This window comes from Apodemus sylvaticus, chromosome 10 (assembly GCF_947179515.1).
Source record: "Apodemus sylvaticus chromosome 10, mApoSyl1.1, whole genome shotgun sequence".
In the NCBI taxonomy this organism is placed as follows: domain Eukaryota; kingdom Metazoa; phylum Chordata; class Mammalia; order Rodentia; family Muridae; genus Apodemus; species Apodemus sylvaticus.
The window spans coordinates 14,642,535-14,655,921 of NC_067481.1; the positions used below are offsets into that span (position 1 = coordinate 14,642,535).

A 13,387-nucleotide genomic window follows, 5' to 3' on the forward strand; every position below is an offset into this window, starting at 1 on the left:
CTGCCAGTATCTCAGCAATTAGCTTAGGATGCAAACTGATTCCTTAAATTAAGGTTCTGGACATGTCAAATCAAGAGAGCCCAGTCATCATCCGGCACCACAGCTCTGATAGCCAGTGAATAGCATCACAAACCAGCGCAAGCACTCTGGCATCTTACCGGGTGATTTCGACTGTCACGCAAATCTATATAATAAGCAGGTAAACTGCAGGTCAAAGACGGAAGGGAGGTAAGAGTGTCCGCGATCAGTTACTCAAAACCGCTCCTTTTTACTGACTCTGAACTGAGCGAGGGTTAGGGTTTGGGCATTTTAGTAGCATAAATGACTAGAATAACATTTTGGTCAGGTGAAAGGTTAAACGGGTAAGAGGCTGATAAAACGCCAGCAAACCTTGAAATGCCGGTGGGTCCAGGTAGCTAGACAAGAAGCAACCTCTGTACCCGCTAAGGAGGGTGGCATGGGGGGGGGGTGCCCCGCGGCTCAACTTCCATCCCAGAACGAGGGAAGCATGAGCAGGGAAGCTTGAGTGGGTGGAGGAAGGTGGGGAGAGGAGGAGGCCCGGCACGACGAGCGGAAGGAGAGGTGGAGAAAAAAGAGGGAGGAGGAAGCAGAGGAAAAGGGAGGAAAAAGAAGCGGGCGGCAGAGGAGAAGGACCCGCCCCTCCCGGCTTCTTCCTGGGCTGGGCATCTCCAGGGCCTCTTCCCGACCGCGGCCCTTGGCTGTTGGCGGGGCTCACAGGGGCACCCGCCCCCGCCCCAGTACTCCTGTCCAGCTCTGTGCAGCGCAGCTCAGAGGCTCTAGGCTCGCCCCGCGCGCGTCCCCATCCCGCGCGCTCCTACTCCAGCCGGCGCGCGCGCGCGTGCACACATACACACGCTAGCTCTCCGGGCATGCGCAGTGGGCGGCGCCGCTCCGGGCCGCCTCTTGCCGCCGCCGCGAGTAGGAAGCACGAGCGCTGGGCGCCGGGCTGTCAGTGAGCGTGGGGCCAGCCAGCGAGCGAGAGAGCCGGAGAGAGGCAGAGAGAGCGGCTCGGCTCCCAGCTCCGAGCAGCGCAGCGCCCGCCCGACTCTCCCCGGCCACCGCCGCCACCACCGCACCTCAGCACCGCCACCTCGGCCGCCGCCCCCGCCCACCCCGGCCCTCCCCGGCTGCTGCTCCCCGGCGGAGGCAAGAGGTGGTTGGGGGGGACCATGGCTGACGTTTACCCGGCCAACGACTCCACGGCGTCTCAGGACGTGGCCAACCGCTTCGCCCGCAAAGGGGCGCTGAGGCAGAAGAACGTGCATGAGGTGAAAGACCACAAATTCATCGCCCGCTTCTTCAAGCAACCCACCTTCTGCAGCCACTGCACCGACTTCATCTGGTAGGTGCGCGCGGCAGCCCGGGGGACCCGGGAGCCACCTTTGCCCGGAGCTCAGGTCTCCTTGTCCCGGGGACTTAGGCTCGGGGACGTGTCTGAGCCCCGGCGCGTCCTCACTCTCATGGCCAGGACTCTTCCGAGAACTTAAGAGTGCCGGGCCGGAGTCCGAACTCTCGCCAGGAGTGACAGGCGCGCACCCACGCGGGACACTCCCTGGGAAGTGGCCCGGCGCTGCCACGCATGCCCGGCTGCCCTGAAGGGACGCTTGGCTCGGCACGGGGTGACTCGGATGAGGGGGAAGGTTCCCTTGCCTCTTCTGGGGCGCACGGGTCTTTCCCGTCGCCAAGCGGAGAGTCCAGTGCGGCCCGGTGGGAGCGAAGGGACCGGGAAGAGAGAATGGTGGTGACAGAGTGGCCCTGGGACGCGCAAGAAACACGCCCCGGAGTAGCGGGGAGCTGCCGCGCGCCGCTCCAAGTTGCTGGCGAGCCAGGCTGGGCGCGTTCCGGGGAGTGTTTGTGCCTCGCGTCGGGCTGGGACTCCGCTGGAACCTTGGGTCCCTGCCTACTGTAGGCTGTTTCTACTGGGCACGGAGACTTTGACTTTCCTGGGTGAGCCCAGAGCGGGGAGGGGGGGGGGAGATGGAAGGCAGCAAACTGTTGAAAGCTTCCAGTGGGGGAGGAGGGCTAGCCCAGCAGGCAAATGGCAGAGGGCAGAGGGAGTCATTTAAAATAGACCCTGTCAACAGGAGATTAGACCTGTAACCCAGTTGATGAGGACAGAGGGCTTATTTAAGAAGAATACTGTAATGGCTAAAGGTGTCCCGCGCTCAGGTGATTTCCACTGAACGCCAAGCGTTGGTAACTGATAGAAACTGATAGCTTGATAGAAAGAAGGGTTCAGGGATCTCTCTGGAGCCTGCGAAATTAGGTAAAATTGTGTTTATGCAGATTTATGTTTTTGTAAAATATTTTTTGGTGAGAGAATTACAGCTTTTATCAGATTTTCAAAATGTCAGTACCCCCTTACCCCCACACCCAAATCCCAATGCTTAGAAATCTGGAACTAAGGGATCTCCAGTCCCCCTCACACGACTTTGAATAGCAAGTGTCAGTTTTCGCTCAGGAGACCCTGACACTTGTCCATATATTTGGAGTAAGAAGTTCCTTATAAGCGAGAGCTATGGTTGGGGAGCCTTAGCTCCCTCCTGGGTGGAGAGCTGCAAGGGGTGAAGTGCACCTCAACACCAAGCAGTCAGTGGGCTGGCATTATAGATAATGGGGTATCCTAGTGGCTATAGGATGGATGTTGCTGATTCCATGCGGCCCAGACAAGAGAATTAAAAGGAGGAATCCCACCATCAGGGTGCCAGTAAGATGCCTGATTTTTCCTTCCTTTTAAGAAATTATTCATAAGTGCACCTTGGAGAACAACACTACCACTTTACAGTTTCCATAGTGTAGTTAGCATCTGAAGCAGTCAACCTCAAGGAGTGGGTGGCCATAGATAAGGCTACTTAAGATGGGGCTGGAGAGAGGGTTCAGTGGTTAAGAGCACTGACTGCTCTTCTGAAGGTCCTGAGTTCAAATCCCAGCACCCACTTGGTGGCTCACAACCATCCATAATGAGATATAGGGAGGGGGGATCTGGGAAAGGGGAAATCATTTGGAATGTAAACAAAGAATATAGAAAATAAAATAATAAAATGAAAAAAAAAAGATGAGTCTTTAGCACCAGGGTAAAGGGAGAGTATTGCATTTGGCAGGTTACAGCCATCCATGTTAACCCTGAGATTCTATTCAAAGGAACAGAGTGATAATTACTTCTACAGGAAGTAGATACCTTAGAAAAAGAACTTACATTTTTACTGAGCTAACTAATCAGTCTCCACTATCACAGCCCAGAGGATCAGTCCCAGGCCAACTGATGGGACTCAGAACCTGGTGATATGAAGGGAAAGGTTCTCTTTCCCTCCCACTCTGAGTAGTCCCACACAAACACAAGAGCTTCACTTAATCTGAAAGCAGCCAGTCCGATGGCTAGGGAACCCCACCAAGATCATCTTGCTGTGGGTTTCTCTGTTTTCCTTCATTATGGCTTCTATGAGTCTTTGGCTTACAATTTAATTTCCGTATTTAAGCACTTGCATTTTAAAGCTAAATATTTGAACCTAGATTTTTTTTTGGTAGGGTGATGACATTAAGATAATTATAAGGAATGTAGAGTACTTTGTAAGTTTAAAATGCTCTGCAAAGCAAGAGATTTTGAGCCACCTCTGAGAACATTTTGATACAGTTCGTTCTGTTGGAACAGTGTTTGTAGTCAAATATCCGTCAGGGCTCCATGCTTACAGAGTCGATTCTCTAAAATGATTTACAAGAGCAGAGTGGTCTCAGCATAGACTTTGAATGCCATTGATTCTCAATGAAAATTAGACCACAGATAATCTCAAGTGCAAGCTATCGCAGCAGTTACGTCAAATCAGATTCTTTCAGCCAAGATGAAATGTAAACAGTAGCTCTATTTGACAGGTCTTAGATGCATACTATTTGAAACAAATTTCTAACAAGTTACTTTTTAGTTGTATTTAAGGAGAAAAAGTTACCTTTTTTTCCCAGGACTAAAAAGTAACCCTCCTCCCCAGTTTTAAAACTACAAGCTCACTTTTGTCACCCAAGAATTGTAACCAACAATTTTAATTTTGAAGTCATGTTCTTGTTTCAAAATTTAAATATCAATCACAAAGCGGGGGGAAAAGACCAGATAGAATGAAACTTGTTAACAGTTCAGCCGTCCTTAATAGATAGAGTTACTTGGTTATTTCGAAAAGATAAATGTACACAGTCATCTAGTTAGATACTTAGGGTTTTTTTTTTTTCCCCTTATTGGCGCTCTTGGGTTTCAAGTATAGCTTTTAGACCTTGTAGAATACTTGTTTGTGTAACTTGCTACAATGTGGTTTCAGTAGAAAGAATGCTAAGATATTTGTTCTTGTTTTCTGTTTTCCAGGGGGTTTGGGAAACAAGGCTTCCAGTGCCAAGGTAAGCTGCCTCGGTGGCCTTCACTTCCAAGCATATCCAGAAGTGAGCACTGCTCACAGGAACTGCACTTCTGCTCAATATTTCTTTGTGATCTGAAAGATATGATACTTAGATAATATTTTCAAAACACAACTGATGTTAGTTTGTTCCTTTTAAGAAAAATAACACATAGTATCGCCTAGTAATCTGCACATAGAACATCCTTTTTTTCTTTCATTGAAAAAAAAAAAAGCAAAAGCCTTCCTATAATTTTATTTTTTATTTTTTTGCAGAGAACATTCCTGTCAGAAACTGCTGTCTTTGTGTGGGTGTTTAGAGAAAAAAAAAAAAAAGAATCACTTTGTATTCACGTGGCATTTCTTTCCCTTTCTTTCCTCAACTTTCTCACTCTATACATTGGATACTCGAAACAATTAGTTTTAGGCTATACATAATTCCAAGAAAGTTGTATAGCTCACCCCTTGTCACCAGGAACAAATAATGCACACTTTGATATTACATCAGTGATGTAAGGATGACTGACAGTTCTAGTATCACTGTGCAGTGTGCTTTCCTCCAGCTTGAGGACCCGCTTCATGAATGCTCTCTGGGGCAGGCTCCACTGGTTTTCCTCCCTCCCCTACAATTGCATTGTGCTCACCACAGCCACCATCGTTGTGTGGACATCAAATATCTAACTTTTTATAGTCTCTGTCTTATCTGTTGAGTTGGATAAATAACTCCTTTATAGCTCGCGAAGGCATTTCAAGTTTCCTGGCTTGCCTGCTGGCTTCTGCTTGCTCATCATCTATAGCATGTTTATTTAGTTCGTTATATTTCCCATCTGGGCATAGGTTTATTATTAGGGCAAGTGGAAAGTACATTCTAGCCTGGAAAATATCATTGTCCCAAGACTGCCTCTTATGAAGTGCATTAGAGAAAGACACGGCGTGTGCTTTTCTATTTTACAAGTGATGGTATATTATTAAGTTGATTATTTTTTTGTAAACTTCCAATTTGGTGACCTTGCTTCTAATACACATATTAGAGAGGGGACATTTTTTTTTAGCATAATGGTCATTAATACTCTACCTTTCTTAATTCCATAATGTGCTTAGAACTCTGATTGAATGAGACATTTTGAGAGCTCCATTTGGAAATGAATAGATATTCCTTTTAAACAAAGAGGAAAGCATGTGGCATCAGCCTTTATATTAGATGAAAGAAAGACTTTGGTTCTCAAAGTTCTGGCCTGAGTTTTATCCATTAGGTTTGGGTCTAGGTTTGAATGTGATTTTTAGGTAGTTCAAAGATGTGAGTGAGATCTAAGTCTGTTACTATTTTGATTTTGGCTTCGGGTTTGAGTCAGAGCCTATGGAAACTTACAAGAAAAATAGTTACTGAATTTCCCCAACTTGTCCAGGAGAAAGTAGATGTGGTTTTAAAACTGTATCTTTTTTCCCCATGAAAATGATTTAGAGTCATCGGGTCTCTGCCAGCTCATTGGTCAGAGCAGGTTTTGTTGGTAAAGTCACAGCATAGCCGTGGTTTGGGGTTACCAGCTCTGTGAGATTCCCTATATAATATGTGCTGATCTTCCAGTGGATTCTCAAATTAATAGCCTCGTGCCTTCATAACTCCCTTTTATATGATTTCTTTTTTAAAAATAAACTCAAGAAATGTTTAAAAAGTGAAATAGTCTGCTCCTTTCTCTTTCTACCTCCCCCAGGGATAATGTCTTTTAAAAACACCCATTTCATCTCTGCTTGCATATACTTAGTTGTAAGAGATCGAACTCTTGTGTCGTCTGTGCAGGGTGCATTATTTTCCCTCAGCAGATGCTAAATAGCTGTCTGAGCCAGCCTCAGCTCTGTCTGATTCTATGCAGTGGTTTTTCACCCTTGTCTCCTCCACTGGGGCTGTCAGTTGCTATTAAGTTCACCCAGACACACTATAGAGAGAATCGCTGGGAACCAGTGTGGGTGTTTCTAGAATGGATACCTAGAAGTGTGGAGGTGTACATTTAAATTTTAATGGGAACTGTAGATTTGTTGTCCAAAAGGGCTCCAAGGTGCAGTTCAGTATGAATGTAAAGTGTGCTTGCCCTTCCCTTCCCTCTCTGGATAGAGAGGTTGCTATAGAAATCAGCTTTATCTTTTGCTATTGTCAGAGGGGAAGAGGAACTTTCATTTAACGTCTGTCTCATGGGCTTTCAGTGAGGTCAAAGCTCCTGCCCCATGTGCAGTAGACATTTGTATTTCTTCTGTGAATATCTTTACTAGATTTACAATAATACATGGATAAATGGATTTACAATACACTAATTAGAGAAGAATGCTTTATGGCCAGTTCTTGGCTTTAAAGAATTTACCTTTTGATTGCTTTAAGTAATGAATCCCCTTAGTGCAAACACACATTTTAATTCCCACTAACCTTTTCAAGGATGAAGGTATTTGGAAGTACTATCTGATGTTACATCTTGTTTAGTGTGTATCATCTGTGCTTGACTTCTTGTGGCCATATTGTATCTTATTGTGGTAACTTAATTAAGAAAGATGCTCTGCCTGGGGCGGTGCTTTTACTCCCCAAGCAGTACTTATGCTGCCTGCCTTGCTTTTAACGCCTCCTTAAATTCAGTGTTTCCCTGAGCACCTGACCATCTTGAAATACATTTCATCTTAATGTCCTGACTTTCTCTCCTTGGGCTCTGGTTATTAGAAAGTTATTCCTGTTCAGGAGACTTAACTCATTCTCATCCACACCATTGGACAACCCTGAATTTGGAAAAAGCCTGAATTTGGAAAAAAGCAGCCTGAATTTGGAAAAAAGATTTTTTTTTTTGAGAAAGTGTCTCACTGTGTAAGCCTAGGTTAGCCTTGAACTCTCAGATGTCTTTCTACTTCTGCCTCCTAAGGCTGGGATTAAAGGCATAAACCTAGCCTAGCCCTGAAGCTTTCTAGATTCTTGGTATGATGACAATATTTTCTAGCTACAGAAGCAGTTTGTTGCTTTGGTCAATAGGTTCCATAGTTGTAGCAAGTGTACCCACCCTCCTCCTCTTCTCCTGGCCCTTCCTCCCTTCCTCCCCATCCTTCTCCTCCCCTCCTTCCTCTCTACTCTGCCTTTCTTCTCTCTTCCTTTTCTTTCTTTGCATATGTTTTAAGAGTCACATATCCATGTCACAAGTAATATAGCTTTGTCATAATTTTGCTTAGTGAATGATAAGAATTATGATACTAAATTAATAAATAAATTTCAGCCCTAAAAGCTGAATTTATGCCACTAAGAAAGGATTCTGTCAACATGTGGAACATTTAAGTTTATTTCCTGGGCCCAGAATTCAACATAAATGGAGTCAGGGAAACTTCCAGAGAAGTGTTTGTTGAGTTATTTGCACTCTCCCAAAGTGCGTGTTGTGCCATTCTTAATTACTTTGCATTGTGGATACACAATGATATCACTAGGCCTGATAACCAGGAGGGTCCTATAGAGTCTACTGTCTGGATGGAGATGAAACCAAGAGCCTTACACACTAGGGAGAAGAAAAAAAGGTCACAGTGGCCTGGAAGCCATGAAACAGCTCCCTTAAGATTGCCGGAGATCAAGACAACCTTGTCTTTTTGTAACTCTTAAAGGTTGACTATGGGCCTTGTAGCTGCCTTTTGAATTTTTGCTTACTGTTTCCTGTGTTTTTGACTTGGTGATTCCAGGGCGCTTTCCATCCCCCCCCAACATGAGCAGATAGTCAGTCCTCACTCACATTTTCTTTCTTCTTTCTTCTTTCTTTCTTTCTTTTTTTTTTTTTCCAGAGAAAGGAAGAGAAAAGGAAGTAGACTTGTGTGGCCTAGGCTCTGGAGGCACTGAGTTTGAGCCTGTTGGGCGAGCGGATCTGTGTCCAGGCAGGCAGGGTGTCTGTCTTGCATCAGCAGCTTGCACATGTCTAGGTCTGAGTGAGTGGCCCTTGCTGCTGCTCTCAGAGCCTGGTCCTCTGGGGCTACCTGCTATGTTCACTACTGGAAACAGGACTGAGCCAAGCCATTTCTTTCCCTTCTCAGAGTTAGCAGCAGTCCTGCTCTTCTCTAATTACAGCCATGGAAGCAGCCTCTGAAAAAAAAAAAAAAAAAAAAAAAAACGTGACCTGCTTATTTGAAGTGCCAGGCAGTTACTCACAGAGTTTGCTGCATCTAGCTGGCCTCTGAATTTTCCCTCCCGTTCTTTTCCCATTCTCTCTCTTTTTGGTTTAGTATCTATCACACATTAAAATGAACTTTCAGTCCAGGCAGTTTGGTTGAAATGTAGCATTGGAAGTCAGCTCTGCCTGTAACTATAGGAGTCATGATCCTGCAGGGTCAACCCTGGCTTCCCAGAATGCTGTAGGAATGAATCTGCATTTCTCCATTGCATAGCAGTTAGGAATCTTGAAGGTCTCTTGCTAGGGACATGCAAATCATATCCTGTCCTTTACTTGTGACTCCACCGAAGCCCTAACTTTTCAGTAATAAAAGTCAGCTTTTCTTCTATTATGCTGGTTGACATTTTATTTTAAAGTCCTGTTAGCACCTGACAAGGATGGGTTTTATATTCCCTCAAGAAAGTGAAAATTGGTATTTGATTAGGGTAGGGGGAAGGAAAGAAAGAGTACTTATCTGCAATGCAAGCTGAGGGATTCCAGAGAAAGACTCATTTAATGGAGGCGGACCCTTTTTGAGACAGTATCTCATATAGACTAGGCTGGCCTTGAACTGGTGATGCAGCTGAGGATGACCTCAAACTTCTGATCTTTTTGCCTCTGTCTGTCAGGTGCTGGCATCCTGCGCCGGTGCTCTATACTTTGTTTATGTGCTGGGGATTAAATACTAGGCAAGCTCTCTACCAGCTTAGCTATCTGCCCAGGCTGAGCCTGACCTTTAAACAGAAATGGGGCAGTGGGGATTGTGTTGGCAGCATTGTAGGAAGGGTATGTCTAGTTGTCTTCATCTGCCAAGTAGTATGGGTACCAGGTGCCAGGAGATAGACAAGGGCTGAGGGCCAGGCTGAGCACAATTGTGAGTCTGGTCTACGTGAATGGAGTATTTGATCTTCTCAAGCTCTGGAACCTCTGCCTCTGTTTGTTCGTGGTGCATGGAATTAAACCTAGGACCACTAAGTTGTAATCTCAGCATAAGTTTTGAAGGATGCACAATTATTGGTAGCACAAAAACTCAACCACCTAAAACCTAGAGTGAGCTCTAGCTGCCCACGGGCTTCACACTTGTGTCAGGGTTTCTGTAATCATTTGTCTATAAAGCAGAGACTTGTCCTTTGACATCCCCTTTCTGATCAGTTCCTCACTCCCAGATGGTAAACTCCCATAGCTAAACTCTTTGTAAAAACCTCTCCATGCATGTGCATCTGTGTGTGCACATACTGTAACATGCATGTAGAGACAGGAGAATGGACTTAGAAGGTGGTCTTTGTCTTCCACCTTGTTAAGACAGAGTCTGCTTTCTTCCTGTGCTATGACAGGGTAGTTGGCTTATGAACTACTGGAGATTCTCCTGACTATCTCCTATCTCCCTTTAGGAACATTAGGATTACATGTATGCACCATACTGCTCGGGCTTTCTAACATGGGCTCAGGGGATTTGAACTCAGGTCTTCATGGTTGTGTGGCAAACATTCTACCCACTGAAGCATCTCCTTAGTCCTCTATAGATGAATTCTTGGAGTTACCGTGCAACTCTAGAGAGTTTGTAACAATGTACAAAGTATTGTGTCAATGTCAAGGCCACACTGCATACAATACCTGGCACTTAGAAGTTGCGGGGTGGAGGGTGGGGTTGGGGAGGGCAAGTACAGCCCAGGCTCTTCCCAGCTGCCCCTCCCAGATCCAGTAAAGATTTATACTGTTTGTTGTAAGTAGGGCTTCGAGGCTGGAACTGGGGTCAGATATTCCTGCTGTATGCGCCCTCTTAAGAGATTTCTGATTAATGGCTGAGTGGCTTTCTTTCACTTGGGGAGTGAGAGTGCTCTGTTGTTTTATTAACACTTTCTCCCAGACCAGAAGCCAGAGCTATAGTGTGTGGAGTGCCTCCTTCCTCCCTTCACAGGCAGCAGTGGGGACTTAACAGATGTTTACTTTTGCAGAAGAGTTTGACAACCAGGTTCCTTTCCTTCCATTTTATGGTTTCTCGATTTCATGCTCTCTGATGGTAGTTCCACCCTCCCAGACACTATGACCCAAACTGAGGCTTTGAGAGAGAGGCAGCCCTTAGTTTGGATGCAGCACTCATCTTGCACATCTTTCCTTGACACAGTCAGACCGCTTTCAAGATAGCACTGATTTCTGAGCTGCCCTGACGGGGGAGGGGGGCGGTTCAGACCTCAGCAGCCTGCCCAAAGCCTCTTCTCCTGCCTCTTTGGACTTCCCAGTGGATGTTTGCATCCTTCATACAGGAGTGCTTCATCCTCTGGTTCCCTGGCCATCATAACTTGCAGTTGACTAGGTGACATTTGTGACTTTAAGTCTTAGTTGCAGTATTGCTTAGGCCTGTCCCAAGCTGCCAGCCCTACTGGATATTTATGCCCATCAGGGGAGCTTGTCACTACATTTGTCTATCTCATTCTTCCTCTGCTGACAGAGGCAGGACTAAGGCTTCTTTCTGTGTCTCCAGTGGTTCATGCAGTGCCCAGTACTTTATAGACACTGTAAATATTTGTTGGGTATGTGATTATATAAATATTAGAGAAGTTATGTTACAGATGTTCATAACCAGAAAGATAGTGACTTTTGGCTGAGTGTCCTTATTTATTATTTATTTATTTAATTTTAAAGCTAGTTTCTTATCTATGTGAACCTTCAGAAGAGGCAAACCTCAGCTAGGCAAAACAGAGAGCAGAAAAATCCAGTCTGGATCTCTAAAGAGTTGTGTGTAGTGCTGACCCTAATAAATTAGTACAGTGGGAGTGAAACATAGATTCCTTCTCTCTTATGAGAAGTATACAGGCACCAGGAATAAATGTTACCACCACAAATACAACAAGGACATCTTATGGGCTGTGCTAGGAATCCAGGGTGAAAAATTGAAGCTGCTCTCCAGGGCACGTTTGTCCCCGTCACATCAATGTTCTGTTTTACTTTGAGATGGCTAATAGCTGGCCCCACACTGTCATGCCCAACCACATTGATCCTGTTATTTTTAAACTTCCTAAATTTGAAAGGCTTTTTAAGCCTCAAGGTGAGGAGGGGATGAGAATGGTGGTGTAAAATGTTTGTAATTGAATCACAACAGCTTTAAAGACTTTATTCACATAGAAAGAAGAAAAAGCTAACATGGTTAGGTGCTCTTCACCATCGCGCCCCCCATTTCAGGTGATTTTGTTCTAGAAGCACCCTAGAATCTCCTGTGCAGAAGGAGAGAGTTGAGAACACCTCCAGCCTGGGGCAGGGCCGGGGTTCAGATTGTAATAGTTTTAAAGACACATTCCTCCCACCAACTGGAAACCATTTCCTTTCGGTGCTCCTGGAGTCTGGATTTGTAGGCGAGGAAAGAATGACGCCAGTAAGAGAAACACCGCGCCACCTCCCTGGGACGAGGCTCGCTCGGCCTTTGCAGTCCTCACCCTTCTCAGACTTTCCACAGCAAACCCTTCATTTCAACTCTTGTTTTCCACCAAACCATGAAACTCGTGGGAGATGTGAAGTTAAGCCGTAAGCACCGGGGTGGGGATACAGTCTTAACAGTTAGAGCGAGTTGAAATTGCTAAAACCAAATTTAAAAAAAAAAAAATAAAAACCTCCCTATTAAATTATACAAAGGGGGAAATGACTTGTGGAAATAGGTTTTTTGTGAAGAATGGAACAGAGGGGAATGACTTGATTAATTGTCAGCACAAAGCTGGAATTATTCAGGAGCAAGTCCACAAAGTAAGATCACCATAAGGACAGTCCATCTTTCATTCTGCCTTCCCTCACTCTCTCCTCACACCCCATAGCTACACATTTCTATTTTCAGTATTGTAAGAAATGCAAGGTCCATCTATCTTGTCTCAGCAACCTTAATAAGGAATTGAGAATCACTAATGATGTGAATATGGAGCATAAAGGCACCTTATAGATCTGTTTAGGTCTGACTTGAGCAACCTTTTTTTCCAGTGTGATATGCATGCAAATGTTCTACCACCGAGTTGCACCCCTAGTCCCAACCCTGTGTAGCCCATTACTCCTGTGTAGGAGTGTACTGCCCATGGTCCACAGAGGGGCATTTTCTTGTGCTTGAAATATGACAACCACCTACTCCCCACTCCTCCCATGTAGTGTCTCAGCATTAGGTCCATGTACTTTTCTTAAATTAATTTAAACATTAGTTGGCCCCAACGGCTGTAAAGAGATAAGCTATATTGCCTTCGTTTTACAGATATGCCAGAGGAGAAGGTTTATACATGTTTACAGTTTGATTGTGATAGAGCTGGGACTCAAACCCAGATCTATATACTGGGTTATTAAGCTACAGGCTGTGCTGCCTCTCACAAGTCTCCATTTAGTTTGTGTCACTCATTGATCACACTTGATTCTGGAGATGTTGAAGGATCAAGGACCAATATGGCAGGAGGGTACTTTAGATGCATGGACTGTCATTTACATATGTACCATTCCAGCAGTTCAGTGCCCAGCATGATAAGCTTGTACAAGGAACTTAGCATGGAGCCCAAGAAGCCCTCCATGAGAGCATCAAGTCCTGACTTTACATCCAGTGTGTGCATAACATTATATTCTGGTCTAGATGAATTAATTGTGGAAGCATGTAGGAAGGCAGCACATAATGTTTGTACATACTAGATGATGGCTTTAGATTTGGGCTTAGAGAGTGTGTGGACTTTTCTTTCTTTGGAATGATGGGGGAGACATTCTAAGGTTAGAAAACAGTAGCAGGAAGCATGATAGGTCAGTATAACTTGTGTTCTAACAGCAAAACAGACCAGGATGGGAAGCTGTATTACTTAAGATGTTACCAGTCCCAAACACTAAGTC

General features: G+C 45.1%; 1 protein-coding gene across 1 annotated transcript in view; it reads left to right on the plus strand.

The window, feature by feature from the left end:
- The first annotated feature begins 802 nt into the window (after positions 1–802).
- Positions 803–13,387, plus strand: part of Prkca (protein kinase C alpha) — a 396,501-nt gene continuing 383,916 nt past the window's right edge. The window contains exons 1-2 of the mRNA XM_052194107.1: positions 803–1,363; positions 4,367–4,398. Of these exons, the coding sequence (XP_052050067.1) occupies positions 1,191–1,363; positions 4,367–4,398 (205 nt within the window). The 5' untranslated portion in view covers positions 803–1,190. The remainder of the gene's footprint in view (positions 1,364–4,366; positions 4,399–13,387) is intronic.